Source organism: Furipterus horrens, unplaced genomic scaffold (assembly GCF_987537825.1).
Source record: "Furipterus horrens unplaced genomic scaffold, mFurHor1.1.pri manual_scaffold_6, whole genome shotgun sequence".
NCBI classification, from domain to species: domain Eukaryota; kingdom Metazoa; phylum Chordata; class Mammalia; order Chiroptera; family Furipteridae; genus Furipterus; species Furipterus horrens.
In genome coordinates, this window is record NW_028327176.1 from 54,736,617 (window position 1) to 54,763,093 (window position 26,477).

Below are 26,477 nucleotides of genomic sequence, written 5' to 3' on the forward strand. Positions count from 1 at the left end.
TCCTGAGCCCTTACCAAGTCCCCTAGGGTCCCAGGACACCTTCTGCTGGTGTTCTGTGCATGTTTCTTCCAGTGAGGGATAGATATTCTGGGCACCAGGGTGAGGCAGTTCCGTAAAACGCAGATAGCTGAGTCCTACCTGCCCCCAGGATTTCTGATTCTGTCTGTCCTGGTGAGGGCTGAGAATCTGTATTTCCAACACTGACTCAAGTCATGTTGTCTTCCGATGGGCCTGGGGACCACACTGGGTTGAAGATGAGACTGAGTCAGGAAGGCCAGTCATGGGGCTGTGGTGGCTCCAAGCCAGACAGGACCACCACTTGAAGCAGGATAAGTCCTGCAGAGCTGAGAGGCATTTCTGAGGGGAGGGCCACCAGGAAAACCGCCCAGGTGGTTGTGGAGCATATGGGGGAGAGAGAGTTCAGACTGACTCTGGGGCTTCTAGCTTAAAGGGTTAAGGGGAAGGATCTGAGGGAGGGAACCCAGGAGGCTCACCAGCATGGACTGTATGCAGCGCTCAGTTTTGGAACATCCTCTGTGTGGGGATGTCCATTGAGCAATCTGTAATTTTAGCCTGGGGCGGGCAGGAGGTATTGGGGCGGTGGGAATGTGGAATCGAAGGTCAGCGCCACAGAGCCGGGAGCTAATGGAGTGGAAAATGCAACAGCCACTTGGGGAGAATATATGAATTTTGAAAAGAAAAAAGAGCAAGAACCATGGGACTGTGGAAAATTCTACAAGCTTCTGAGTCTTGCTAGGGGTGTTTCAACCTGATGGTAGCTCCCTTGCTCTGTGACTCCCTGTACTTAGAGTCTGGTAGAGGGAGTCCAGTGAGGAAAGGCAGGAGACGGTGAAGTTCCAGAGGCAGCTTAAGGTGTCCTGGGGCCCCAGGTGACATAGCCCAGGGCCTAGAAGCTTGTGTGAGGGGCAGCAGGTAAGTAGGACACGGGATTTCTTTCCCAGGTGTGGATGGGATTTCCCTTAAGCCTTTAGCTGTCCTGGGTTTGCACCATACCAGGCATGATTGCATCTGCTGTGGGAACACTGCACGGGTGTCCCAGGCTAACCCAGAATGGCAGGCATCAGGACCTGAAGAAGGGAGGCATGGAGGGAGGAGGCCCACTGCCATTCTTGGTATGGTTCTTTCTCCAGGAGCAGAGCTGCATCTGGCCTCACTCTGGGCAGCTTATAAGGCCTGGTGTGAGATGTGTTTATGTGAGTACAACATAAAAGGAACAAATCCACCAGCACCAGGGATGTTGCCACTCAAGTCCTTTTGCATACATTTTTCTAATGATAATTCACTCTACCCAACCCCTCTTCCCCACCCCCAAGGCCGATTTATTGAAAAAACCACCTTATATGGTAATATTGCTAACACACCGTCAGCTGGCCTTTTTAGGGACTCTGTTTAAAGAAGATCCGCCTCTGGGGTTTTATATTGCTCTGGTATTTATGCCGAAGACACACCAGCCCTCAGTCACTGGGAGAAGGACTCTCATTCATTTGGTGAGTACGGTACAGCTTCTGCTGGCTCTTCCATCCTAGGGTTGCCTGGCCCCCTGGGCACAGGAGGAGCCTCCACTGGCCTGGCTCCAGTGACGCTGGCCCAGGTCACACACGTCAAGGCCCTTGTGTACAGCGGTGCCTGTGAGCATCCTGCTGCCTGCCAGGAAACGGCCCTTCTGGCCGGGGGGCATTCTGGGGCAGGGGCTTTTCCAGTCTTCATGGGTGCTCCCTGCCCTCGTAACTAGGTGATGGGTGGGCTACTACACCTGGGGTCTCTGCTCATCCTGCTGACTAGGGGCGATGCAGAACTGCACTCTCATGTCCCTTGTCACAGCTCCAAGTATCTGGGAGACTGTTTTAGGTGGGCAGATGCTTTTCAAAAAAAACTGCTTCTTCTGAGGGTGTTTAAATCAAAGCTAACTATGGGCCCAGTGTCGGAGATGTCTGGGTTGGGAATAAGAGTGTATTTTCTTCAGTCCTCTGTGGGTCTCCTGTCCTCTGATCTGTGGCTGAGGTGAGCAGAAAACATCCTCAGTCCTTGAAGGCTCTGGGCTCACAGGGGTCAGGGGAGGGGTGGAACGTTAGGGGTGGGGTAGGAACAAGTGGTCTGTGGCATCAGGCAGATTTAGGGCTGAAAGGAGCGTAGGAACCATTTAATTCATTCTCTGATGAGGACACTAAGGCCTGGAGAAGTTAAACAACTTGTCCAAAAGACACCCAGCTGTGAAATCACCTGCCAATGCCACTCTCCCTACCCACTCCCCATACACACACACACACACACACACACACATGCACACACGCACACACAAACATGCACGCACAAATATGAGACCCAGGGGCTGAGGGGAAGGATTCTGAGGTAGGGAACCCAAGAAGCTCACCAGCCCTGATGGTAGGGCAGGGTTCAGTTTTGAAGCATCCTTTGTGTGGGGATGTCCAATGGGCAATCAATAATATTAGTCTGGTAATTTCCACTTTGTGATCAGAGTCACTAACATCTCTTCATGGCTGAGGCAGGTGGTTTAGTGATGCAGGCCTTAGGAGCAGACTGTTGGTTACTGAGCAACCTCAATTTGCTCTTCTGTAAAATGGGAGCAATAGTAATACAACCTACTTGGCAGCACTGTTGTGAATGTTAAATGAGATATGTGTATAAAGTGCTCAGCTCAGCACTATCAGGGCCTGACTGCCAATTGTTCAAACCTTTAGAATCACCTGGAGCCCTGACCAGTATGGCTCAGTTGGTTGGGCATTGTCCTGCAAAGTGAAAGGTTGCTTGTTTGATTCCCAGTCAGGGCACATGCCTGGGTTGTGGGTTCAGGGCGCGTACAAGAGGCAACCAGTTGATGTTTCTCTCCCGTCACATCAATGTTTCTCTCCCTCTCTTTCCCTTCCCCCCTCTTTCTCAAAAAAACAAAAAACAACAATTTTAAAAAGTACCTGGAGGGCTTGTTAAAACACAGGCCACCCTACACCCTACCCCCGATTCTGATTCAGGAGGCTGGGGCAGGTCCCACTAATTTGCATTCCTTATAAGCTCCCAGGTGATGCAGAGGCTGCAGGTCTGAGACCACACTTTGCTTGCTTTTATTATTTTAATGGGTTTAAACTTTAAGGTTATCCCTTGGGCTGAAAAGAGAGCTTCCCACTTTGTGACAGAAGAATGGGTGCTGGGGAACCTGAAATGAGCAGAGAGATTCTACATGCCAGGCCTGGAAAACCAAGTTGGACACTATGACATTCTGACCTTAAGGCATGATTTCTTTCTTCTCTTTCTTTGTTCATTCCACCAACATTTACTGAGCACTTATTTGCCAGACACTGTCCCAGCTCCTTAGGAACAGTATAGGAACTTCCACAATCATTGGGAGAGGCAGCAAGACAGATGAGAACCATGGAGTAAATAAATGTATAAAGGTCTCTGGGAGGAGTCTCTTGCCCAGCCCAGGAGTTATCAGGGAAGGCTTCATGGAGGAAATGGTGCCTGAGCTGGGTCCTGAAGTTGGGGTAGTCCAGGTAAAGAGGAAGCATGGTCTTTGGTATTCTTTAATTATCTCAGCTCTCCTGAATTTAGACTTCAAGGCAGGAAGTAGGGAGATCTAAGGTCAGAGGGACGTGTAGGGCTGTATTATCAGGGCTTTATATATTACACTAAAGGACTGGTCAATGGGGGACTACAGAAAGGTGATGGCAAGAGATCTGCCTTTTAAGGGGCTGCTCTGGCAGCCGTGAGAAGAGTGAACTGGAAAAGGGCAAGAGTGCTACTACCTCCACGTGCATGGTCTGGGGTTGGTCATGCAGGGTGGCATGGAGATAGAATTAAGACATACTGGGGATTTGTTGGGAGGGAGGAGACATGGGACGGGGTCATGAGAAGGGGGTGCATGAAGGGAGGAGAAGAGCACAGAAGGAGAGGTGGCAGGAACTCTGAGGCCAAACCTTCAGAGAGACAGGGAGGGAATTTAACACCTCTGTCTTCATATTTGCCTGGGGGCAAGGGGCAGGAGATGAGTGAGTGAGCAAATTCTTTTTCTTCTTGTATTTTTTATTTATTGATTTTAGAGAAAGAGAAACATCAATCTGTTGTTTCACTTAGTTTTGCATCCATTGGTTGCTTCCTGTATGTGCCCTGACCAGGGATAAAACCCGCAACCTTTATGTATCAGGACAGACACTAACTAAATGAGCTACCTGGCCAGGGCCTAGCCAATTCTTTACACTCATTACATGTTTGGTTTTGGCCACCCTTGGGGAAGAGGGGGGCGCTGTGTTTCTAACTTAGTGAAATCCTTAGTGAAGCCCAGATGTAGTCCCAGCTAACAGAGCCAGAGCATTTCACTCAGCTTTCTGCCAGCACAAAGCAGTTGTGACCCCGGGAAGTCACACTGCCTTTGGCTCTGGTTCAGCAGACGTGCTCCAGTCTAGCCACAAGTTACCAGCGAGCAGCTGAGGAGGGTGTAGAGTTTCTCCCGACAGAGCCGTTCCAGGAGAATCTGGATCCACAGTAGAACCCTTCTCCTGAGGGCAGCGTGGGGCCCTCTGAGGCTCCAACTCCAGACCAGCAGCCCTGACCCCGCCTTCACCTCCCTCACTTTTCATCTGGGTCCGCCTGGGAGAAAGCAGACTTAAATCCACCCCAAGTGCTGCACAATGGCATTGTTGACAGCTTTAAGTTGCTTTGTGGCTTTTCTCAGCTGCTGAGAAACAAAGTCCCACACTCTCTTTCTGTGCGTGGGGAACTCAGAGGAAGGCAAAAGTGTTCACTGAAAAGCCAGGTAGGCTTGGACTGTCAGCCACACATCCTCGAGCAAGACAGTCAGTCACAGAGGAGTGGCTTTGCCTCTGGGCTGCCTGCTAGTTTTCAAGATTGCTTTCCCCTCAAGGCAGACCCCTGTTAGAACATGGAAACATAACTGTTTACTGAACAGCTTGTATAGAGAAAACTATCCTTGCATAATCCTAAATCAGGCCCATGTGACCAAGTTGTTGTGATAGTGGTCTGTGGGAACCTGGGGTTATCAGGGGTAGTGCAGACCAGGTCTAGGAGGCAGCCTCTCAGGTGATGGGGTTGTCATCTAACATTAATTGAGCACCTACTATATACAAAACACCAACATGGACTCAGGGGCTAAAAACACAAATGTAGACATAATCCTGGCATTGGAAGGACCCAGAGACTCAGAGAGAGACAAGAGCACAGACTTTTGTTTTGGGGATTTTGCTGCCAACAGCTCTAGAGAGACAGAGAAGCAGAAGCAAACACCAAACATGGAGAAATTATGAGAGTTTCACTAAGGTGGTGAGGAAGGTGCAAGTCCAGGTCTTGGAACCTGCCTTGGGCTGATGCCAGCCCAGCTTCATCCTGGCAAGGAGACATTAGGCTGTATTCTTTCCCTTCTCAGAGACTTAGTTTCCAACTCTGTAAAATGGAAATAAAAATACAGTAGTCCCTCTCCATATTGCGGTTTACTTATCGCGGCCTCATTGTATCGCGGGATTTTAAAAAATATTATATTTAATTATTTATTGCAAATTTTTTGCTATATCGCAGGATTTTACAGTACTGTATACATATGTTGTTAAAGTTATGTAGGTTTAAGAGTGTAGAATATGTTTAAGAACATAAGTAGTGTTTATAAAAGTGTGGAAAAGGTTAATAAGGGAGTGGGAAAGGTTAATAAGGGACTGGGAATGGTTTATAAATATGTGGGAAGGGTTTATAAAGCCTTAAAATATATATACAGTAAATACTAAAATAAATGTAAGGTTCCTACTTCGCGGGGTGGGGGTGGGGGCGTCTAGAACATAATACCCACGATAAGTGAGGGAATACTGTATCTTACTTCAGGGCTTTTGTGAAGATTTAATAGATAACATATGTGAAGGACCCCCTTTTTTAAATTAAAAAACAATTTCAAAGAGATGAAAACATTTATTTATCAAAAATTGAAACAGGAATATACTGCTGTGTTTCACTTAACAAAGCAGCTGTATCTTCTCCACTGCATTAAGTATTCTGCTCTCTCCATTATATGGAAGTTTTTTCTCATTTTGGTTATTTTCAACAAAGCTGTGATAACCTGGCTCTTGGCCAAATCGTTCCACTTACCCACTCGTGTTTCCCAAGGATAAACCCCAGAAGTGTCTTTGTAGAGCTAAAAGACATATACATTTTTATATCAAAAAATATATACAATTGTTCATATGGAAAGTAATATAATAATTAATAAACAAGAATAAACTCTGTATTTCACATACTCACAACTGTAAACCTACTTTTGTCTGCCCCGTACATTATACACAAAAGATATATATTCATTTTAAGGCTTTGAATGATGTTATCAAATCCCCCTTCCAAAAAGTTGTACAATTGGACACATCAGCAGTGAATGCAAGCCACTTGCCTACACTGTTCCCATTAAGGGTGTCCCCAGGCATGGACACAGTACTCCAGCCAGAGGAGGGTTAGCTTTCCTCATGGCCACAGCACACTGCTGGCTGTCGATGAGGCCCTGGGTCCTGCTCACAGGTGCTGAACAGAGCTTTCACAGTTTGGTCACTTAGAGTCACATGCAGAACCTCATGTTTATCCTATTACATTTAATCTTATTGGATTTAGCTTATTTTCTCTGCTTTTTGAGATCTGCTTTGGATTTTGGTTCTTCCTTCCAACATATTTAATATTACTCTCTCCCGGTCTGTTTTACCTGGAAATTATCAGCATGTGCTTTATATTTTCATCATCCAACTCATTTATTAAAATGTCACAGGAGAAAAAAAAATAAAAGTAGAGCCTAAGGCATCTCACTGTCTCCAGATTGATGTTGATCCATCAATTAACACTTTTCGGTGACTAATTTAGGCAGCTACAAATATGCCTAATTGATTTGTTGTTCAGCCCACTTGGCTTTATCAATAGGGATATCACAGGAGACCTTGTCTGATGCCAAGATAAAGGTCAACATGTTCCACCTTCTCCTGCTCCGTGGTCCTGAGAGAGAATAGAGGGCTGTTACTCTGACAACATTTGTTCTTGGTAAACAATTACCAAAAATAAGAAATCACTGCTTCTTTAAAAATGCTTTCTTTAACAGTGCCTTTGAATACCTAACTTACATGTCAAGATTACTTGAAGTTTTAAAGATCTGCCTTCTTTCACTTTTGAATATTTAACAATATTTGCCCATCTCCAGTCTTTTAACATCTCTTCATTTCTCCATTCTTCCAATGTGATAGGAGGTTGGGGGATCTTCTCTGCCTTCCAGAAGCTGTTCAGACCCAGAGACAATACTGTTTTCAGTAGCTGGGTACTTTCCTTCCATCACTTCACCTCAGACCTTGATTCCTCTTACGAATGTTCATCCTACCTTTGCTGTTCTGAAAACCTTTCTCCTTGACAGCCATTGATTCATTCACTCATTTGTTTTAATAACAAACATTTAAGAGTCCACTCTGTGCCAGACAGTGTGCCAGGCACACTGAAGAATCATGGGGGAATAAGGCAGACTCAGCCTCAGTCTCAGTCTTTACAGAGCTCCTCATGAGCCAGGATATGCAGAGCTGATCATTTCTCAGGCAAGTTCAAGGTGCTGCAGGGCATGAAGAGGGGGCACTAACTAAGACCACTGGCAAGAGAGGCCTCATGAAAATGCGGTGTCAACACAAGAGGTCTGACAGGTGATGGGAGTAGCAAACAGGTAGGGAGAAGGATCTTCCAGACCCCGGGTCTAAATGTGCAGAAGGAGGAGGAAGTGACACAGTTCAGAGAATGGAAGAAAACTCCACATGTGAGAAGGCTGAGACGGGGCAAGAGGGAAGATGAACCTAGAGATGAAGGCCAGCGCCAGTCCCCGATGGACCCTGTGGGCCAAGTTAGAGAGCCAGGACTTGGTCTCCATGGCCAGGGGAGGTAATCAGGATGAACAGGAACAGAAGCAGAGCTGGACTCAATATTCACAGTGGGCCTCTCCCCTAGTGCATACCATGCTTCCAACACAACAGGAAAGGGCTTCCTTTTAGCCTTAAATTTTTGTTATTAAGCTTCTACCCAGTCTCTACTTAGCCCTTCCAACCTCACACTCACAAGCCTGTGGCTCTGTCTCAGGCTTTGGTCATTGTCTTCACTATTCACCTTCAGCATAAGGCCAAGGTCACGGGTTTCCATAGCGCCGATCTTCTTCCCCTCCTGTGGCCTCACTTCCTGAATGAAGCTTGACTGGGGCTTCCTCTGCCACCACCACCTTCTCCTTCCACACCTTGGGCCTCTTTCCCCTGGACTCCTGAAAGCCGGCCTTCCTGACCCCTCAGCTACGACCCTTCCTACTTCTCTCCACACTCTCCCACCCAGTGCTTCCCAGTCTAGACAGCCATCTGCTCGCTGCCTCCTGAGTGTCTGTTCCTTCTCTTTTATCAACCCCCCACCCCGAAAGAAAACCTGCAGCAGAAGTTGGAAAAATGAGTTCCCTCCTCACTTAGCAGCCGGCACCGGGGGAGGGACTTCTCTGTTTTTTCTCCATCTGAAGCAGCAGGGGGCAGTGAGTCTCATCCTGGTTCACTGTTCCCTCTCCTCTCAGATGCCCCTTGCTCCCCAGGGGCTTCCACACTTAGGATTGAATGTCTCCCCTATAACTACTACATCTTTTTTCCTTAATGATATGTTATGCTTATTTTAATTATAAACTATTCATGAATATGAAAATTTAAAACATTGTAGCTGTACCCCAGCACCTCCTCTCCCAGCCCCTTCCCACCTCCAGAGGTAATCACTATGGTCAGTCTTAGACTTTTCTCCAGAGCTTTTTGCTGTGTTTATAGTCACAAATAGAAAACTATGGAAAATACATACACAATCTTGGGGGGTTTTTGTTTTGAAAAGAATGTACATAAATGGTTTTATGCTATACATTCTAGAATGGTTTAGAAATCTAGCTCCATGAATCCATAAACATAGGCCTGGCTCTTCTTTTAAATTCAGGACACTATTCCATACTTTATACTTTTGGGGAATTTCAAATAGTGTGTTTCTCTAGTTAAAAAGTGTCAGTTTTCCCACATTTTTGCCAATACCTATTATAAAACTTTAACTCTTACCACTGTGATGGATAAAAATGGTCTTATTTCATTTGCACTTGCCTGATAACTAGCCGGGACTGTATGTTTTCAGACAATTGTTGCGTATTTGCATTTCCTTTTCTGACAGTTATATATTCATCATCTTTGTTTTTCTTTTTAGCTGTTTACTTCTTTCTTATTGATTTGTAAGACTTTTTTATATAAATCCTTTGTTACATATTCTGCACATTTTTTAAACTCCTTTCCTAACCTTCAAGTTCTTTAAGTTTTCTCCATTGAATTAAAGCTTTGTAACCATTTCAGGTCTTTCAGAGCCAGGTGGATGGGTTTGCTAAAACTGCCCTAACAAACTATCTCAGACTGGGTGGCTTAAACAACAAACATTTCTTTTTTCACAGTTTTCGACACTGGAAGTCCCAGATCAAGGTTTTGGCAGGGTTGGTTTCTTTTGAGGTCTCTCTCCTTGGGTTATTGATGGCTGCCCTCTTGCTCCCTCTTCACGTGGTCTTCCCACTGCAAATCTCTGTCCCAATGTCCTCTTCTTATAAACACATCTGTCCTATTGGACTAGTTACATTGGATGCCAGTTATTTTGGATTAATGACCTCATCTTATTTAAATTACCTCTTCAAAGGCCCTATCCCCAAACACAGTCACACTCCAAGGTACTGGAGGTTAGGACTTCAACATATGAACTTGGGGGTATACGATTTGGCCCACATCAGCAGGGTAGAGGGAAAAGACCCAATTGCCAGGGACTGGGGGGCTGGGTCCACACTTGTGTCTCCTGGAACTGAGCCCTGGCTATAGGTGGGGTCAGGCCGCAAAGTCAAGAAGATTGTGTCTCCAACATGTTTTTGACAATTGGCTGAGTAGTTCTCTTCCTCCCCAACCCCCAAGGTGCTCCAGCCCCCGGTTCACTTGGCCACACTCACCATGTGTGAAGAGGAGACAACTGCGCTTGTGTGTGACAATGGCTCTGGCCTGTGCAAGGCTGGCTTTGCAGGAGATGATGCTCCCCGAGCTGTTTTCCCTTCCATCGTGGGCCGCCCTCGCCACCAGGTGTGCATCCATCTGGACACAAAGCTTTGAGCCACTAGGAGTAAGCACTGCATCGTGGGGGTTGTGCTGAGCTCTGTTTATGTGTGCATGTGTGACTGAGAGAGAGAATGAATGTGTGTGTGTGAGAGGGCATTAGTGTATGAGCACGTGTGTGAGTATAAGTGTGTGTGTGTTGAGGGTAGGGTTCTCTTTTCTGGTTAACTAATAGAACAAGACCCTTTAAATAGAAATACACAGAACCAAAAACACCCATCAGACATGAAATGATGGTATTATGTCTGGCTTAAGTCCCTGGGATTGCTAGGTTTGGGAAGAAACCTTTAAAATATATATATGCAATTAAACAAGTCCCTTGCCTTTTAAGCAATTTATACTCCATGAAGATACACTCACAACTCATTTGAAATCACAGGCTGAAATAGAGGTAAATATTTCACCAGGAGAGGGAGAGATTGAATCTGAATGGAGGGACACAAGAAGGGGAAGACTTTGTAGAAAAAAGGCAACTGAGGCTAAGGAGGATCTCAGCATGTGGAAAGAACAGCATGAGCATAGGGTATCTGAGGAGGGCAGGCATAAGTTGTGTGTGTGTTCTTGTGTGTGTGTGTGAAGTAGGGAGAGGAAGTATGTGGATGGGCCCTGCTCTCTCTCTCTCTCAGAAAAATGACATTGTCTTAGGAGAAAGAAGAGAGATAAGCCCACAAAATATCCTCCACCTTCCCTCCTCATCACATCCTTATTCACTGGTATCTGCATCACCCTTATGTTCTGCTGTTCTGTTTCCTGGGGAAGGACGTTTTCCTGTCTTTATCTTTCTTCAGAAACCCTTGGATGCCTGAGTTCCTCTGAGGGGAGCCCTCAGCCAGTTTGCATCTCTCCTCTTTTGTGTTGCAGGGTGTAATGGTGGGAATGGGCCAGAAAGACAGCTACGTGGGGGATGAAGCTCAGAGCAAGCGAGGAATCCTGACTCTCAAATACCCCATTGAACATGGCATCATCACCAACTGGGATGACATGGAGAAGGTATCAGTGAACTCCCCCTTTAACATGCTCATTTTAATGGTAATACATCATCATGACCCTCATAGCCCACAGTCCTCTGTGCCCTGTCAACTCTTTCTTTAAAATGTTTTTCACCTCCTTTTTTTCTTCTTGTCCATCCCCATGGCCATACTCAGTCAAGATGCTGACATCTCCCCAGGACCATTCCCCTGCCTTCCTGACTGATTCCTTTGTCTCCTGACTCCCTCACCCACTCAGTTCTCCATGCTACTGCACAGCTTATCTTTCTAAAAACAAACCAGATCATGTCATTCACCTCCTCAAGAATCCTCCGTAGCTCCTCACTAACCAACAGTAGGTTCCTAACTTCCTGCCTGGCAACTGAGGACCTGGTCTTGCCTAATTCCCAGCTTCATCCTTTCACACAGCCTTCCCTCCAAACCAGTGGTTGCTTAAGCCTTCCTTCAAATGCTGCTGCCGTTACTTGAGAGGCAAATAGCTTCTCTCCTTTTTATTTTCTTTGCCATGATCTCAGGTAGGCACATTGATGTTACATTATGATGATGATTCTTTAATGAAAATTCTAAGAATCTATCAGGGTTTCTAGAAGCCTTTTTGTGTAAGAAAATGTGGGGAAGGGGCAATTTTTAAATGGTAGTTTGTGATCAACAAAACCATGTGTGCAAAATGCTAATAGATTCTTTTTAATATTCTTTTGATAAATTCTGCTGACAGTTGTCTGAGTGTTCTTGCTTTGCAATGATTGCCTTTTGAAATGTAATAGAGGGCTTACTGAGCAGACTGCCACTGGGAATAAAGAATGTTGATTTGAAATCTGTGATTCAATATACTTTCCTCTAAATCCTAGATTCAGTCACTCTGGATGTGAGATAAATAGTTAAAATAGAATAACTTTGCTTCACACAGTGAAACCATTAAGAATGTAGACACAAGTCCATGACAGGGAGATCTGGGAGCAAGTTCTTCCTTCTAAGCCTTGGTTTTCTCATTTGTGAAGATAAAAGTACTTTCTTCATTAAGTTGCTTTGGTGATTGAATTAGGTAAATAGTATAATCCCAAGGCATGAAACATACTTAATGTTCAGTAAGTGGCACATACTATTTGTATATCTCTAATAATGTGTAATTCAAAAACATAATAAACAAAAATGTTTTATTCAAAGTAGTAACTACATGAACTCTTTAAAGTAACCCTTAAATTATATTATGTGCCTTAAAAGAAAAACAGAATATAATAAAGCTGTCAAATCTTCTAAAATTAATTTATGGGCTCATTACCATTCCAATAAAAATCTCACCATTTTAAAATTATATACATTTAAGATGTACAATTTGATGATTCAATATACATATACATTGTGTGACAGTCACCACATTCAAGCTAATTAATATTCCTGTCACCTCACATAGTTGTTGTTCTTTGTAGTTAGAACGATTGATTTTACTTTCTTAGCAAATGTTAAGTATGCAATACAGTACTGTCACCTAGAGTCACCATGCTATGTATTAAGTCTCCAGAATTTATTTATCCTGCATAACTGAGACTTTGCTCCCCTTGACCAACATCTCTTCATTGCCGCCCCCCGCCCCTCACCTCCTGGTAACTATTGTACCATTCTATTCTCTGCTTCTATAAATTTAACTAAAAACACACACACACACACACACACAATTTTTAATTGTGCAAGATAATCATAGGTATGTTTGAAGAAAGAAATAAGACAAAACTTGTGAGGACAAAATGAATAAGAAAAACTACAAGAAGAGATTTGCCATATCCAAATATTAGAATATAGTTATAAAAATTAAAACAATTTGATACCAGCACAAAGGTAAAGAGAAAATACATGATATATGAAACTTCTAATACCAGAAAAAGATTATTCAATGAATTATTCTGAAACAACTGATTACTTATCTGAGGGATGAGGAATATTTGTTTATTGCCCTTACTGCATACTATTTCACCAGACACATATAAACTGAATATAAAAGCTAAATACAAAAATTCAAATGTTAAAATATACAGTATAATAAATATATTTATCAAATTTCTAGTGAAAGAAGTCATAAAGAAAAAGAATGACAAATACGATTTCTTAAAAATAATAACTTCTAGCATGTAAAAAATAAAACCATATTTAAAAGGCGAACAACAAATTACAAAAAATATTCACAACGAGTACCATGAAGGATTAATATAAACAGCTACTGCAAATTGATGAATAAAGATACAAAGTCTCACCCTGACTGGTGTGGTTCAGTGGACTGAATGCTTGCTAGTCTGTGCACCAAAGGGTCACCAGTTCAATTCCCAGTCAGAGCACATACTTGGATTGCAGGTCAGCCCTCCAGCCAGGTCCTGGTTGGGGGTGTATGAGAGGCAACCATACAATGATGTTTCTTTCCCTCTCCTTCTCCCTCCCTCCCTCTCTCTCTAAAAAATAATAAGTAAATAACATATTTTTTTTAAAAACAGATACAAAGTCTCCACCAGACAAAGGATATAAACAGATAATTTCTCAAATAAACACTATTAAAAGTTGCAAATCTGAAAAAATTTAAGCTCATTTGAAACAAAAAAGTCAAAATGAAACTAGATATTTTTATCTACCAAATTATTTCATATTTTAAGAGTGAGTACACTGAATGTAGGTTAGGATAAGATTGGCACTTTCTTACTCTGGAGTAAAGGGTAATTTAACCTCTTTGTTGGTAGTAAAAATAAAAAAGTCTTAAAATTGCCATACTCTTTAGCCCAGTAATTCCACTGTTAGAATTCTTTTCTTTGGAAAAAGCTCTGAATAGAAAAAAGAAAATGTAATATGCACAAAGATAGCTATCACAGGATTATTTATAAATAAAAATGGAAGAGACCACATGAATAGTAATATGATTAAATATATGATGATATATGATGAAATATTGTATCAGCAATAAAAATAAATGTCCAATGTATTAAAAATAAATACTTAATATGAAAAAATTATTTATGTTATATTAACTGAAAAGTGGCAGGAAAAATTTGAATATAAAAGTATAATAGTATCTTTTTAATCCTCACCGAAGGATATGTTTATTGACTTTACAGAGGGAGGGAGAGAGTGGGGGAGGGAGGGAGAGAGGGATCGAGCCCAAAACCTCCTTGTGTACGGAGCAAGGCTACAACCGACAGAGCCACCCAGCCAGGGCTAAAAATAATGTTATAATAAGTAAATAAAAGTATATGAAATAAATGAATAGTAACAGTAATAAATCTGAAAATACATAAAGGTGAAAGATTAAGAAGAAGGGGGGAAAAGCCGGAATGTTAGCTGTTTATTATTCGGTAATTGAAATAAGGAAGGTTTTTATTCCTCTTAAAAATATTTTTTCTGATTTTTAACATTATCAATATCTTTTTTTAAAAGCACTTTATAAAAATTGCAAAAAATGAAATAAAATGAAGTGCAGATGTTTGGGTCTAACACTCAAAGATTCTGAGTCGTGTGTCTGGGATATGCCTAGGGACCTGCACCTGTAACAGTTATCTGAGGTGATGCTGATAGAAGTAGGCACCTGGGGATCACATTTGAAGAAATGCTGACATCATCTTATTCAGACTGATTGTCATCTCCTTCGTGTCACATGTGAAACTTCTACAGTTCAGGGCCTCTGCTTGTGCCATTTGCTCTGCGGTGGGCGCCCTTCTCAGCCTCTGCAGCATTTCTTTGCCTTCAGGGCCCACCCAAATCCACCAGTAAATGAATTGCTTCTGCCTCATCCTTCACTTAAAATGCAGATGTCTGTATTTTGTCTTTTTGCCTGTCTTTCTCCCCTTCAGACTTTGGAACTAAGATCTAGGGGCCATGTCTGTTTCATATCTACCCTTCTCACATTTAGCACCATCCTAGCACAAAGCCAGGGGTCCATAAATATGTGGGTACAATGGAATCAAATGATCCTGCACCCCACCTCTGAGGAGATCAAAGCCCTAGGTCTCTGGCATTCTTTGCCAAATGCGTCTGAAATAAAAGATAAAATCCCTCAGAAATTAAAAAATAAAAAATAAAAAACTTCTGTTTTGTGGTCCTGGGTCACTGAAGAGGGACTTGGACACAGAGAGAAGAAATAGCTTCCTTTAAAACAGTGGTTCTCCACTGGGGTGATTTTGCCTCCCAGGGAGCATTTGGTGAGGCCTGGAGACTTTTTTTTTTTTTTTGTCTGTCATAAGCTAGAGAGGTGCTACTGGCATCTAGCAGGTAGAGGCCAGGGATGCTGCTAAACATCCTGTAATACACAGGTCAGCCCCCTGCAACAAGGAATTATCCAACCTGAAACAAAGTGCTGAGGTTGAGAAATCCTGCTCTAAAGTACAGCCAGATCAATAATACACATATACAGGGGACGTTCACGTACACCTGCCAAGTTTCCCAACAGGAGACAGTATACACTTAGTTGGAGCTTGAGAGGTGTGAGCTGAATTAGGGACTCAGAAAGGGATGTTGAGGCACCCAACTACCAGCAAGAGAGGAAAGCTCTTACACCCATAATATTTGTGGTGAAGCACTGTCAGTAAAACTTTGTAAAAGCTGGAGTCCTGGAAAGAGGAGCCACCCAACAGAAGCTGTGCTCAGGAACGGCCAGACTATATTCCTGGGAGAGAGGCGCTGACCCCTCTCCCTCCTGCCACTCTCCAAAGTCTTACTGGTATCTTCTACCAGCCAACGATAGCCAGAAGCCAAAAAGCACTGAACTAATACATAATAGACCTGGTCCCCCAGGGCACAAAGCAGGAAAGATAAGGGAAGTTTAGGCAAACATAGCACACTAAGTATATTAGCCCCAGGCCTGAGTCCTGTCTGGGGCCCTGTTGAGAAGCAATATAACCTCTAACCTTCAATCAGAAATCCCCAGGGCTGACAGTTCTCTCTTTTGCCTTACTCCCCTACCATGGGCATGTCAACTGGAATTTTTCAGCCCACTGGGAGTCTGCTAGATTCATCTGACTTTTGTCCCAAACAGATCTGGCATCATTCCTTCTACAATGAGCTGCGGGTAGCACCAGAGGAGCACCCCACCCTGCTCACGGAGGCACCCCTAAATCCCAAGGCCAACAGGGAGAAGATGACCCAGGTAAGAGGCCAGCCAGACTTGAGCACTGGTACAAGAATGCAACATGGATGTTCAGCCAGATCCTTTCTCCCATTCACACATCAATGCAAGATTTTTTTTTTTTTTTTTTTTTTGAGAACCTGCTATGTGCATAGTCCATGCCAGGCCCTATGGCAGGTGGGAGTAGGATAAATAAGGATACCTCCTGTCTTTAATAAGATTCCAAACCATTTTTCAGGCCAAAAGGTGCTGTGATTTCTGCTAGACAGTCTTTAATTCTGCATTGTCCTTTCAGATCATGTTTGAAACCTTCAATGTCCCTGCCATGTACGTCGCCATTCAGGCTGTGCTATCTCTCTATGCTTCTGGCCGTACAACAGGTGGGTAGCTCATTGTTGTAGTCTGCTCCCTTTCTGACTTCAGGGGTAGGAAGGGAAAGAGGTTCCTGCTTAGAAGAATTAGAGGGGCAGCCAAAGTCCAGGGAAGACCTTGCAATTGGATAACAGAAAGGAAGCCATGTGGATGGAAGTATGCCCAGTAGAGATGGAAAGAGTTCACATGAACAAACCATGGCTAGTACATCCAGCAAGAGCCATTTCCCTCACAGTAGTCAGTCCTAGAGCTTATACACACTTTCCAACAACAGTGGAATGATTCTGCTCACGAAGCAGCAACAGCAAAAACTTTGATGGTGAATATGCAAGTACATGCCCTTGGTATAGAAAGGTGCTCAGGAAAACAGAGAGAGCTTCAAAATAAAAGTTTTTAATAGGGACTTGACAACTTCCATGAATATCATTCAAGCATGTATTATTTTTTGTCTTTGTTTTTGTTTTTTCTTACTAATATTCATTCCTGTATTCATTAATAGGCCCATTCATTCATCCATCCATCCATTAAATATTTTCCAATCCTGCCTTCACATGCCAAACACTGCACCACTGACAAACGAGACAGATCTTGCCATTATGGAGCTAACAGTCCAGTGGGGGAGAGAAAAAAGTAAAAGATAATTTCACTACATGTGATAAGGACAGTAATAAGGAAGTACAGGGTATATACAGTTTTGTATCCTGTGCTTTGCACTTGATTTTGTTGTGAACATCATGTTGAATGGCCATGTGGTAGTCATTACATGATGGTTCCATAATTTATTTATTTATTTGACAATTTGTCAATTGCTGGGCCTATAGGTTGTCTCTAATTTTTTTTTTTATTATAAAATATGCCATGATCAACATTCTCATACAAGAGTTAGCTACTGGTCCCAGGATATTTATTTTACCTCCGGCCCTTACTAAACCATCTTATTAGTTCTAATCATTTTCAGTCGATTCTCCTGGGTCTTCTAGGTAACAACCATGTCATGTACAAATAAGTAATGAGAAGTCTGTTTCCTTTTGATAATAATGCTTTTTATTTCCATTTTGTGTCTTATGCATTGGCTAAAACACCCAGGATGATAGTAAGTAATAATAATAAAATAACTGTTTTTTGTTTCCGCATAAGTTATGATGTGGCTATAGGATCAAGAGAGATTTTTTATCATGCTGAGAAAGCATATTTCCCTTTATAGTTCACTAAAAGTTTTATTAGTAGAAAATGTTAATTTTTTCAAATTGGCTTGTGTTTATAGTCTCTGTCAGATCTAACATTCTAAGTGAAAGTACATATGTGTCAGTTTGATGCCTGAAAGATGTATAAATTATCCAGTCTCACTTGAAGAATGTACAGTCTAGACGTAAGTTGGCAAGTATGCATCATCATGAAAGTGTTTCAAGGAGTACAAGAAGAGGAGACATTATACTTGCTTTCCAGTAGGCTATAGTCTCATTTGGGAGAATAAATTGATGCATACAAAAATATGATTGATTATTCTTATGGTGAGTAAATTTTCTCAGCTACTAAAGAAAAATATAGTCACTTCCGGCCAAGATGGAGGCCTAGACAGACACACAGCATCTCCCTCCACAACTAAGAAGAAATATAACTACCTCAAAACTAGAGACAACCAGAAGTTCCAGAAAATCAAGCTGATGGAAGTCCAAAAAACAAAGAAATAAAGAAGAAATACACATCCAGACAGGTAGGAAGGGTGGAGCCAGGGCGGAGAGGATGCAGTGTGGTGGTGACAGGAGTGGTGACAGCAGCAGGCTGGCAGAAAGCACAGTCACTTGTTTTAAAAAGTGGGGAGGGACACCTGGGCAGCACTCCCAGCACCAGCACCAGACCAGACCGCGCAGCTCATGGTCTCAGCGCTGGGAAAAATAAAACCTCATTGCTTTTGACTGTGCAAACCAGTGGGGTTGGGGTGGAGGCAGAAGCTGCCGGTCTCTCAGCAGAGTCCCCTTGTTTAAAGGGCCCCCATAGTCCTAGAACATCTGTAGACCCACCCACTCTGGGAACTATGGTCAGGGCAACAGCTAGAGAGGTGCCACGCCCATACAGAAGTATAAGTGCCCGGAAAAGGGCAAGTGCTGAGCAAGCGGCATTGTTCCCTCTCAGACACCTCCCCAACACACAACGTGGTGAAACGGGTCGCCCAGTACTGACAAATACCTAAGGCTCCGCCCCTTACAACATAACAGGAGCGACAGCTCCACCTAAGTCATAGAGGCAAAAACACATGGCAGGGGCCTGTAAGATGAGGAGACAGAGAAGTATGGCCCAAAAGGGGGAATGGATCAAGGTTTCAGTGGGAGAACTAAGCGATGAGGAGATAGCCAGCATAACAGACAAGGAGATAGCCAACCTAACTGATGCAGAATTCAAAACACTGGTGATAAAGATGCTCACAGGCTTGACAGATATGCTTAAGTATGGCAAACACATAAGGGAAGAAGTGAAGGCTATGCTAAATTAAACGAAGGAAAATCCACACAAAACCAATGGTGAAGAGAAGGAAATCAGGGTTCAAATCAATGATTTGGAACATAAAGAAGAAAAAATAGTCAACCAGTACAGAATGAGGAAACAAGAATGGAAAAAAATGAGGAGAGGCTTAGGAACCTCTGGGACAACTTTAAATGTGCCAACATCCAAACCACAGGGATGCAAGAAGAAGAAGAGGAAGAGCAAGAAATTGAAAGCTTATGTGGAAAAATAATGGAGCAAAACTTCCCAAATTTGGCGAAGGAAATAAACATACAAGTCCAGGAAGCACAGAGAGTTCCAAACAAGCTAGACCCAAAGAGGACCACACCAAGACACATTATCATTAAAATGCCAAAGGTTCAAGATAAAGAGAGAGTCTTAAAAGCAACAAGAGAAAAGCAGAGAGTTACCTACAAAGGAGTTCCCACATGACTATCGGCTGATTTCTCAAAAGAAACTTTGCAGGCAAGAAGGGACTGGCAAGAAGTATTCAAGGTGATGAAAAGCAAGGATTTACAACCAAGATTACTCTATCCAGTAAAGCTATCATTTAGAATGGAAGGGCAGATAAAGTGCTTCCCAGACAAGGTAAAACTAAAGGAGTTCATCATCACCAAGTTATTATTATATAAAATGTCAAAAGGAAAAAGAAGATCAAAATTATGAACATTAAATTGACAACAAAATCGCAAGTATCAACAACTGAATCTAAAAAATAAAAACAAAATCCAACTAAGCAAACCAGAATAGGAACAGAATCATAGGTATGGGGATCATTTGGAGGGTTATCAGCTGGGAGGGGGAAGGGGGAGAAATCGGGAAATGGTGCAGGGATTAAGAAGCATAATTGGCTGGCACAAAATAGACAGGGGAAAATCAAGATTAATATAGGAAAGGGTAAAGCCAAAGAACTTATATGCCTGACCCATGGACATGAACTAAGGGGGATGGGATTGCTGGAGGGCAGGGGGTACTGGGCAGAGAGGAGCAAAGGGGAAAGAAAATGGGTCTACTGTAACAATATAATCAATAAAATATACTTAAAAAAAAAAGAAAAATATGGTAATTGAAGGTTATTGGTACATGGTCCCAGAAAGAGATAGATGAAAGACAGAAAAGTTTTTCATAGGTTCTATCCCTCTGTCCATAGGCATCGTCCTGGATTCAGGGGATGGCGTCACCCACAATGTTCCCATCTATGAGGGCTATGCATTGCCTCACGCTATCATGCGCCTTGACCTGGCAGGCCGCGACCTCACGGACTACCTCATGAAGATCCTCACGGAGAGAGGCTACTCCTTTGTGACCACAGGTATCCAGCCCCTTTCCTGATTCAGAGCTCAGCTCAAAACACCAAATGGGATCAAGGACCAGAAGTTCCCAGAACAAATGAGAAGTCTGTGGTTCTGTGTCCTCAGACTATCTTGTGGTAGACGGGGATACCCTAGCCTGGGCCTGGACCTCTGGACAAAATGAGTTAGTCAAGGCAACTTTATTTAAGGAGATAGGTTCCCAACCAATACACCTGGGGAGGGGAAAAAGGCTTAGGCCTATTTTTCTTAAGCAGTACTCAGCTGAGCCCTCGTCAAGGGCCTTTTCACAGCATCCTTTCCTTCCCCATTGACCTGCCACCTCTATCCATGTCCACACCATATCAGAGCTAGTTTTTAACTGTGCTGAATGGTAGTAAGGTCTGGTAATGCATTTCATTAACTAGCGGCATTTATAATTTGTCTGAGGACACATAGAATAAATAAGGTCTGAATATCTAAGGGGAAGGCATCATGCCTCAGTGGTCACCCTGGGAAAGAGAGTTAGGTAGGGGCCTTCTTAGATTCTGTAAGATCACAACATATAAGCCTACATCTAGACTGGAAATGTGTTCTGCCAGGCTCTTGGGAAGGCCTGTAGTGTGGTCAGGGCAGAGTAAATGCAGCAAGGAGAAAACTCCATGCAACATTTTGCTTGGGAATCAAGCCTTTGAACTCCCACTTCAGGAAGAGGAATGAAAAAATTAACATACATACTAAGACTGAATCCAAAGAAGTAAGAAGGAGGTTTTCATAGAGTCCAAACTGGGACAACCAAACTAACAGAACTGAGTATCTGCTGTCATTTCTACTCCTTCCAGCCGAGCGAGAAATTGTGAGAGACATCAAGGAGAAACTGTGCTATGTGGCCCTAGACTTTGAGAATGAGATGGCCACGGCAGCTTCCTCTTCCTCCCTGGAGAAGAGCTATGAGCTGCCAGATGGGCAGGTCATCACCATTGGCAATGAGCGTTTCCGCTGCCCCGAGACCCTCTTCCAGCCTTCCTTCATTGGTGAGGTGCTACCTGCAGTCCCTGCCAATCAGGAGGGCAGGGTAGGGGGTGGGGGGTGGGCAAGAAATGGAAAGAGAAACACCAGGAGTCATGCACACTTTGTTTATTGTTTATACATAACCTGTATTTTTCCAGGAAGAGACAAAAATACATAAACAATACAACTAGATAAAATCTGATTTTAAATAAAAGAGTAAGGAAATCAAGATAAAGAAAAAGCAGCAGAGGGATATAATATTAAACTAAGAAAAAAATCACTTCTCCGATTGCTCAGCATTTAGTTCATAAGGTTGAAATTTAATAATAGTAAACAGGATAGGCTTGAGGGTCAGACCTGGTTTTAAGTCCTCACTCAGCCTCTTCAAGCCCTGTCACCTTGGACATGTTACCTTCTTTGACCCTCAGTTAACTGATTTGTAAAGTGGAAATAATGGTAGTACCTACTAAATAGGATTTCCACAAGGAGTAAATGAGAATAATATGAGCACAACTCCTTCTTGAGGAGTGTATAAGAAGAGATGGGCATGTAAGCAAATGTTGATAAACAGTGTAGTGGTAAATAGCAAACTGGACAGAGTGCTATAGCCTAAGAAACCAGGGACGGCTTCTTAGAGAAGGTGAATATTTGAACAGAAACTTAAAGAATGAGTATCATTTTATTTTATAGTATCTGGGGATGGAAGGAACACAGAGTAGGGAATGGTATTCAAGGTCAATGGAATGGTATGTACAAAGGCATGTAGGTGCAAAAGGTCATGTTCTGTTTGGAACACGATGGGAGAACTTTTTCTGTTTGTGCATGTGGACATGTGTGTATGTGTGTGCATGTGTGTTATGTGTTTGCACACACAAGAAACTGGAGAGAATAGCTGGACCACACAAAGAATGTGGGGGTTAATCATATCAGCAATGACTATCCCCTGAAAGCTTTAATCAGCTGTGTAGCAAGGTCAGGTTTGCATTTTAGGAAGATTCTTCTGTCTACTGGGTGGAATTATATCACATGGACAAAAGACTGGAGGTGGGGTAGGCCAGGTAGGTGGGCGTGAGCTGGTTTGGCATGTGGGAAGAACTTAATGCCAGGCTAAGATAGTCAAATGTATCCACCCAATGGAATATTATGTGGCAATAAAAGAGAATGAAGTACTGATTACATGGTTACATGCTATAACATGGATGAAACTTGAAAACATGCTAAGTGAAACAAGCCAGACACAAAAGGCCACAGGATGTATGACTCCATTTACATGAAATGTCCAGAATAGGCAAAGCTATAGAGACAGAAAGTAGATTAGTGGTTGCCCAGAGCTGGGGAAGGGGTAAAGAGGGAAATAGGGAGTGTCTGCTAATAGGTACTGGGTTTCTTTTAGGGGTATTAAAAATGTTCTAAAACTACATTGTGACAATAGTTGCACAACTCTGTGATTATACTAAAAAATTCTAAACTGTACACTTTAAAAGGATGAATACTATGGCATGTGACCTATATTACAAAAGAGCTGTGCAAAGAGATGATATGATGGGAAAGTGGTCCTTTAGAAACATACCTCAGGTAACAGTGTGAAAGATCAATTGGAACAGAGGGAAACTAAGGCAGGATGATGACTAGTTAGAGGGTTTGATCTTGTAATCCATTTGGGAGGTAATTAAGGGTCTGAACTAGGGTAATTGCAACAACACAGAGGTTACTTGAAGGTGTCATTTTGTGAATGATGATGTTGACTAGATACTGTGATTTCTACTAGGCATGGAGTCCGCCGGTATTCATGAAACAACCTACAATTCCATCATGAAGTGTGACATTGACATCCGCAAGGACTTATATGCCAACAATGTCCTCTCCGGGGGTACCACCATGTACCCCGGCATTGCTGACAGAATGCAGAAGGAGATTACAGCCCTGGCCCCCAGTACCATGAAGATCAAGGTTGGTCTTCACCCAGTTTCCTTCATCCAGTTCTTTGAACAATGATCTGTTTACCTGGGAGATGCTCAGAGTCCAGCTGACAGGCCTGTAACTCAGTGGTCTCCTGGGATCAGCATCATTCTGCTCTGGGACAAATTTCATCTTGGGAAGTTATATTCCTTGGGCACTGAAGAGTCATAAACACTCTTAGCATAGGCTCTCAGACATAATCATATGATGCCATATGAGAAGGGATGAAAGAATTCAGGATGAAGAGAATATGGACCTGGTTGAGGAGGAAATCAAGAGGGAAATAGAAAAGAAGGCAACACTACAGCATCTCTAAACTTTAAAAAGGAGTTGGGTATTACCCCAAAAGAGGGTGAAAGTTTCAAAGAGATCAAGTTTGGCCATGGGGTAGGCTGCTGGTTCCAACTCATGAGGACATTCCTTGATTCCTGGACAGCCTGTTGTCCCGGCTTGGCCATAGCCCTCCCCACACTACTTCTAATCTTGTAAGCCTCTGCAGAATGGGAGCCCACTTGTCTTACTGCTTCTACCTGGCCTCTGGTCCCTAAGCAATTGATAATATAGTCCTTTTTAAGGGCTTCTGGGAACTTTGCTGCTAATGGGTTTAGAAAGAGTTGGGAATAGAATAGAGATAACAAATAGATTGAAAGTTCCAAAGTTTCACAATAAAGTTGGTCTGTGGGGAATAGGCTTGATCTGAGGAAGTATATTCTCTATGTCAGTATTCTAAGAACCTTCTTCACAAAGGAAGGCTGCCATAGACCTTCTGCCTAGCAGGTGGTGCTCAGCACAGGGAAGCAAAGCAAGCCACCAGAAAACAGGTGAGAACCTATGGGCTCTTCTCCTCACCTCTAGATACTGAAGCCTGCCACATGAGGCTTTTGACCAGGACTATGTGTCAGGATACCATACCTAGCTTCACCCCCAGATTCCAGTTCATCAGGTCTGAGGTAGTCCCACCACCTACAATGATAAATGCACATTAGTGATTTGATGCATTTCCCAATTTGTGAGCCACTGCCCTAAGTTTAACAATATTTGCCAGCCTTCAAGGAGTCTAGGATCTATTTAGTAGACATGATCGATGAAAGGGCAACTTAAGTAAGATGAGAGGAGTGAAAAGGGCACTGCAGGCAGAGGTATTAGAGCAAGCAAAGGTGTCAAGGGAGTATGTGCATGTATGAGCATCCCAGCCAAACTGGACAGCAGGATTTGCCTAGGAAGAATTGCAGGAGATGAAGCAAGCCTCGAGGATATGGAAGAAAGGACATGGGGTGGGGGTGGGACTGAGATTGAGGACCTCTAGTCCAAGATAGCCCAGAGTTTTCTCATAACTAGAACTGCTCAGCGATAAAATCTGTTACCATCTTAGTGGCTGTGCCAGTCCTTGACATATCTATTCAAGGAGTGATGGTGTGACTTTTGTCTGCCTAAGTAAGGTAACTTCTAAAGACCCTTCTTATTCTGAAATTCCACAGTCTCTGTAACTTAAGAAATATGTAGAGCGATTTTAAGGAGACAAAATAATCTATTTAATTTCTGGATTGTCCTAGCAATGAATTCTTAGACCCTTCAGAATCTGAGAAATCAGTTGAAGAATCACAGTCCTTCCAGATCTACTTTTAGATAGAATTCAGAAGTATTTGACAGCATAACCAATTTCTAAAGGCTAAGCTCGGTGACAAGTATGATAATGTATGTATGAATTTAAGAACTTCGCAGATACAAGTGGCTGTTGACAGGTGAAGCTCAAGACAGGGTCTGAGTAGACTGGCTCACACTCAGGAATGGAGGGAGCTTGGCCTGAACTGCTCATGCATCCAACTCCAGGCAAGAACAGAACAGCACTTCTCCTGTAGATGTTTGTATTGGTTAGCTGTACTGAGTAACAAGCAACTGTGAAATCACAGGACGCATAACAATTAGCATGTATTGCTCATGTACCTGGAGGTTAGTTGGGAGTCAGCTGATGTAGGTCAGGCTTGGTTAGGCAGTTCTGCAGGTCCAGCCAGGTCAGGTCAGGTCCACATCTCTCATTATGGGACCCAAGCTACAGGGCCAGCAGCTCCTCAAGGGAAGCTCTTCTCATGAAGTTGGCAGAGGCACAAGAGAGAATGCCCAACTGCATGCCTGAAGCACATTTCATGCTCCTGTTTGGGTCATGTCTGCTAACATTTCATTGGCCAAAGCAAATACAGAACTGAAACCAAAGTCACATAGTGAAATAGTACATTCTTCCTATGGGGGCAGGGGTAGTAAGATTTGAGCAATAATCCAACCTAAAACAACATTTACCCTGTTACTTTCTGACTAACCGTGGAGATTGTCCTTTTCTGGGGAAGCCCAGTAGTGTGATGAGATGATTCCTGAATCATCTTCCTGTACCCTTGGGGACTGATCATGATTCACATTTGCTCTTTGCAGATTATTGCTCCTCCGGAGCGGAAGTACTCAGTCTGGATTGGAGGCTCCATCCTGGCCTCTCTCTCCACCTTCCAGCAGATGTGGATCAGCAAGCCAGAGTATGATGAAGCAGGGCCCTCCATTGTCCACAGGAAGTGCTTCTAAAGTCAGAACAGATTCTCTGGGGATCTCCTTGAGACTGCTGTTACCAATCATGAAACATTAAAACCTGCAAGCTTTATTTCTCTGTGTGGAGCTCTTTCCCCCTAACCTTGGCCTGTGTCTCACACACAGTGTGAATGGCTTTTCACAACTTATTTCTAATCCACACATGACCCTGTGAGATAGATACTGTTATATTATTATCCCCATGTTACAGATGAGGAAATTGAGGCTCAGAGAAGTTAAGGACTTGTTGAAGATCACCCAGAACCAATATTAAAATCCAGATGTAGCTGACTCTAAAGTTAGTACTCGTACTATACCACCTTGATTCCTTTTCCTTGAACATGAGTTCAAGGCTAGATGATTGGGAGAGGGGGTAAGATACAATGACTTTCAGAGATGTAAGTCCTTGTAGTCAAGGGTGATGCACAGAGAATACGAACAGAGAGGGAAACACAGGCTTATAGGATGTGACATAATTTGACAGAAAAAACAATGTTATTTGAACTTAGAT

General features: G+C 43.1%; 1 protein-coding gene across 2 annotated transcripts; it reads left to right on the plus strand.

Moving 5' to 3' along the window:
• Positions 1 to 1,425: 1,425 nt before the first annotated feature.
• Positions 1,426 to 26,039, plus strand: ACTG2 (actin gamma 2, smooth muscle). 2 transcript variants are annotated; one of them, XM_090281521.1, is made up of 9 exons: positions 1,426 to 1,508; positions 9,984 to 10,145; positions 11,040 to 11,168; positions 16,173 to 16,283; positions 16,558 to 16,642; positions 20,287 to 20,448; positions 21,268 to 21,459; positions 23,205 to 23,386; positions 25,820 to 26,039. In XM_090281521.1, exons 1-9 carry the CDS (start codon positions 1,455 to 1,457, stop codon positions 25,961 to 25,963), a joined length of 1,221 nt encoding a protein of 406 aa, XP_090137647.1. In that variant the 5' UTR covers positions 1,426 to 1,454; the 3' UTR covers positions 25,964 to 26,039. The 2 variants fall into 2 exon arrangements, with proteins under 2 accessions (XP_090137647.1, XP_090137648.1); XM_090281522.1 differs by having other exon boundaries at positions 1,427 to 1,508; positions 9,984 to 10,185.
• Positions 26,040 to 26,477: the final 438 nt, after the last annotated feature.

Bases quoted from the DNA above. Each gene is read 5' to 3' on its own strand.
- ACTG2 (XM_090281521.1), top strand. From the start codon at position 1,455: ATGCCGAAGACACACCAGCCCTCAGTCACTGGGAGAAGGACTCTCATT. The intron at 10,146-11,039 runs GTGTGCATCCAT...TTTGTGTTGCAG, and splicing joins TGGGCCGCCCTCGCCACCAG to GGTGTAATGGTGGGAATGGG. The intron at 20,449-21,267 runs GTATCCAGCCCC...TACTCCTTCCAG, and splicing joins CTACTCCTTTGTGACCACAG to CCGAGCGAGAAATTGTGAGA.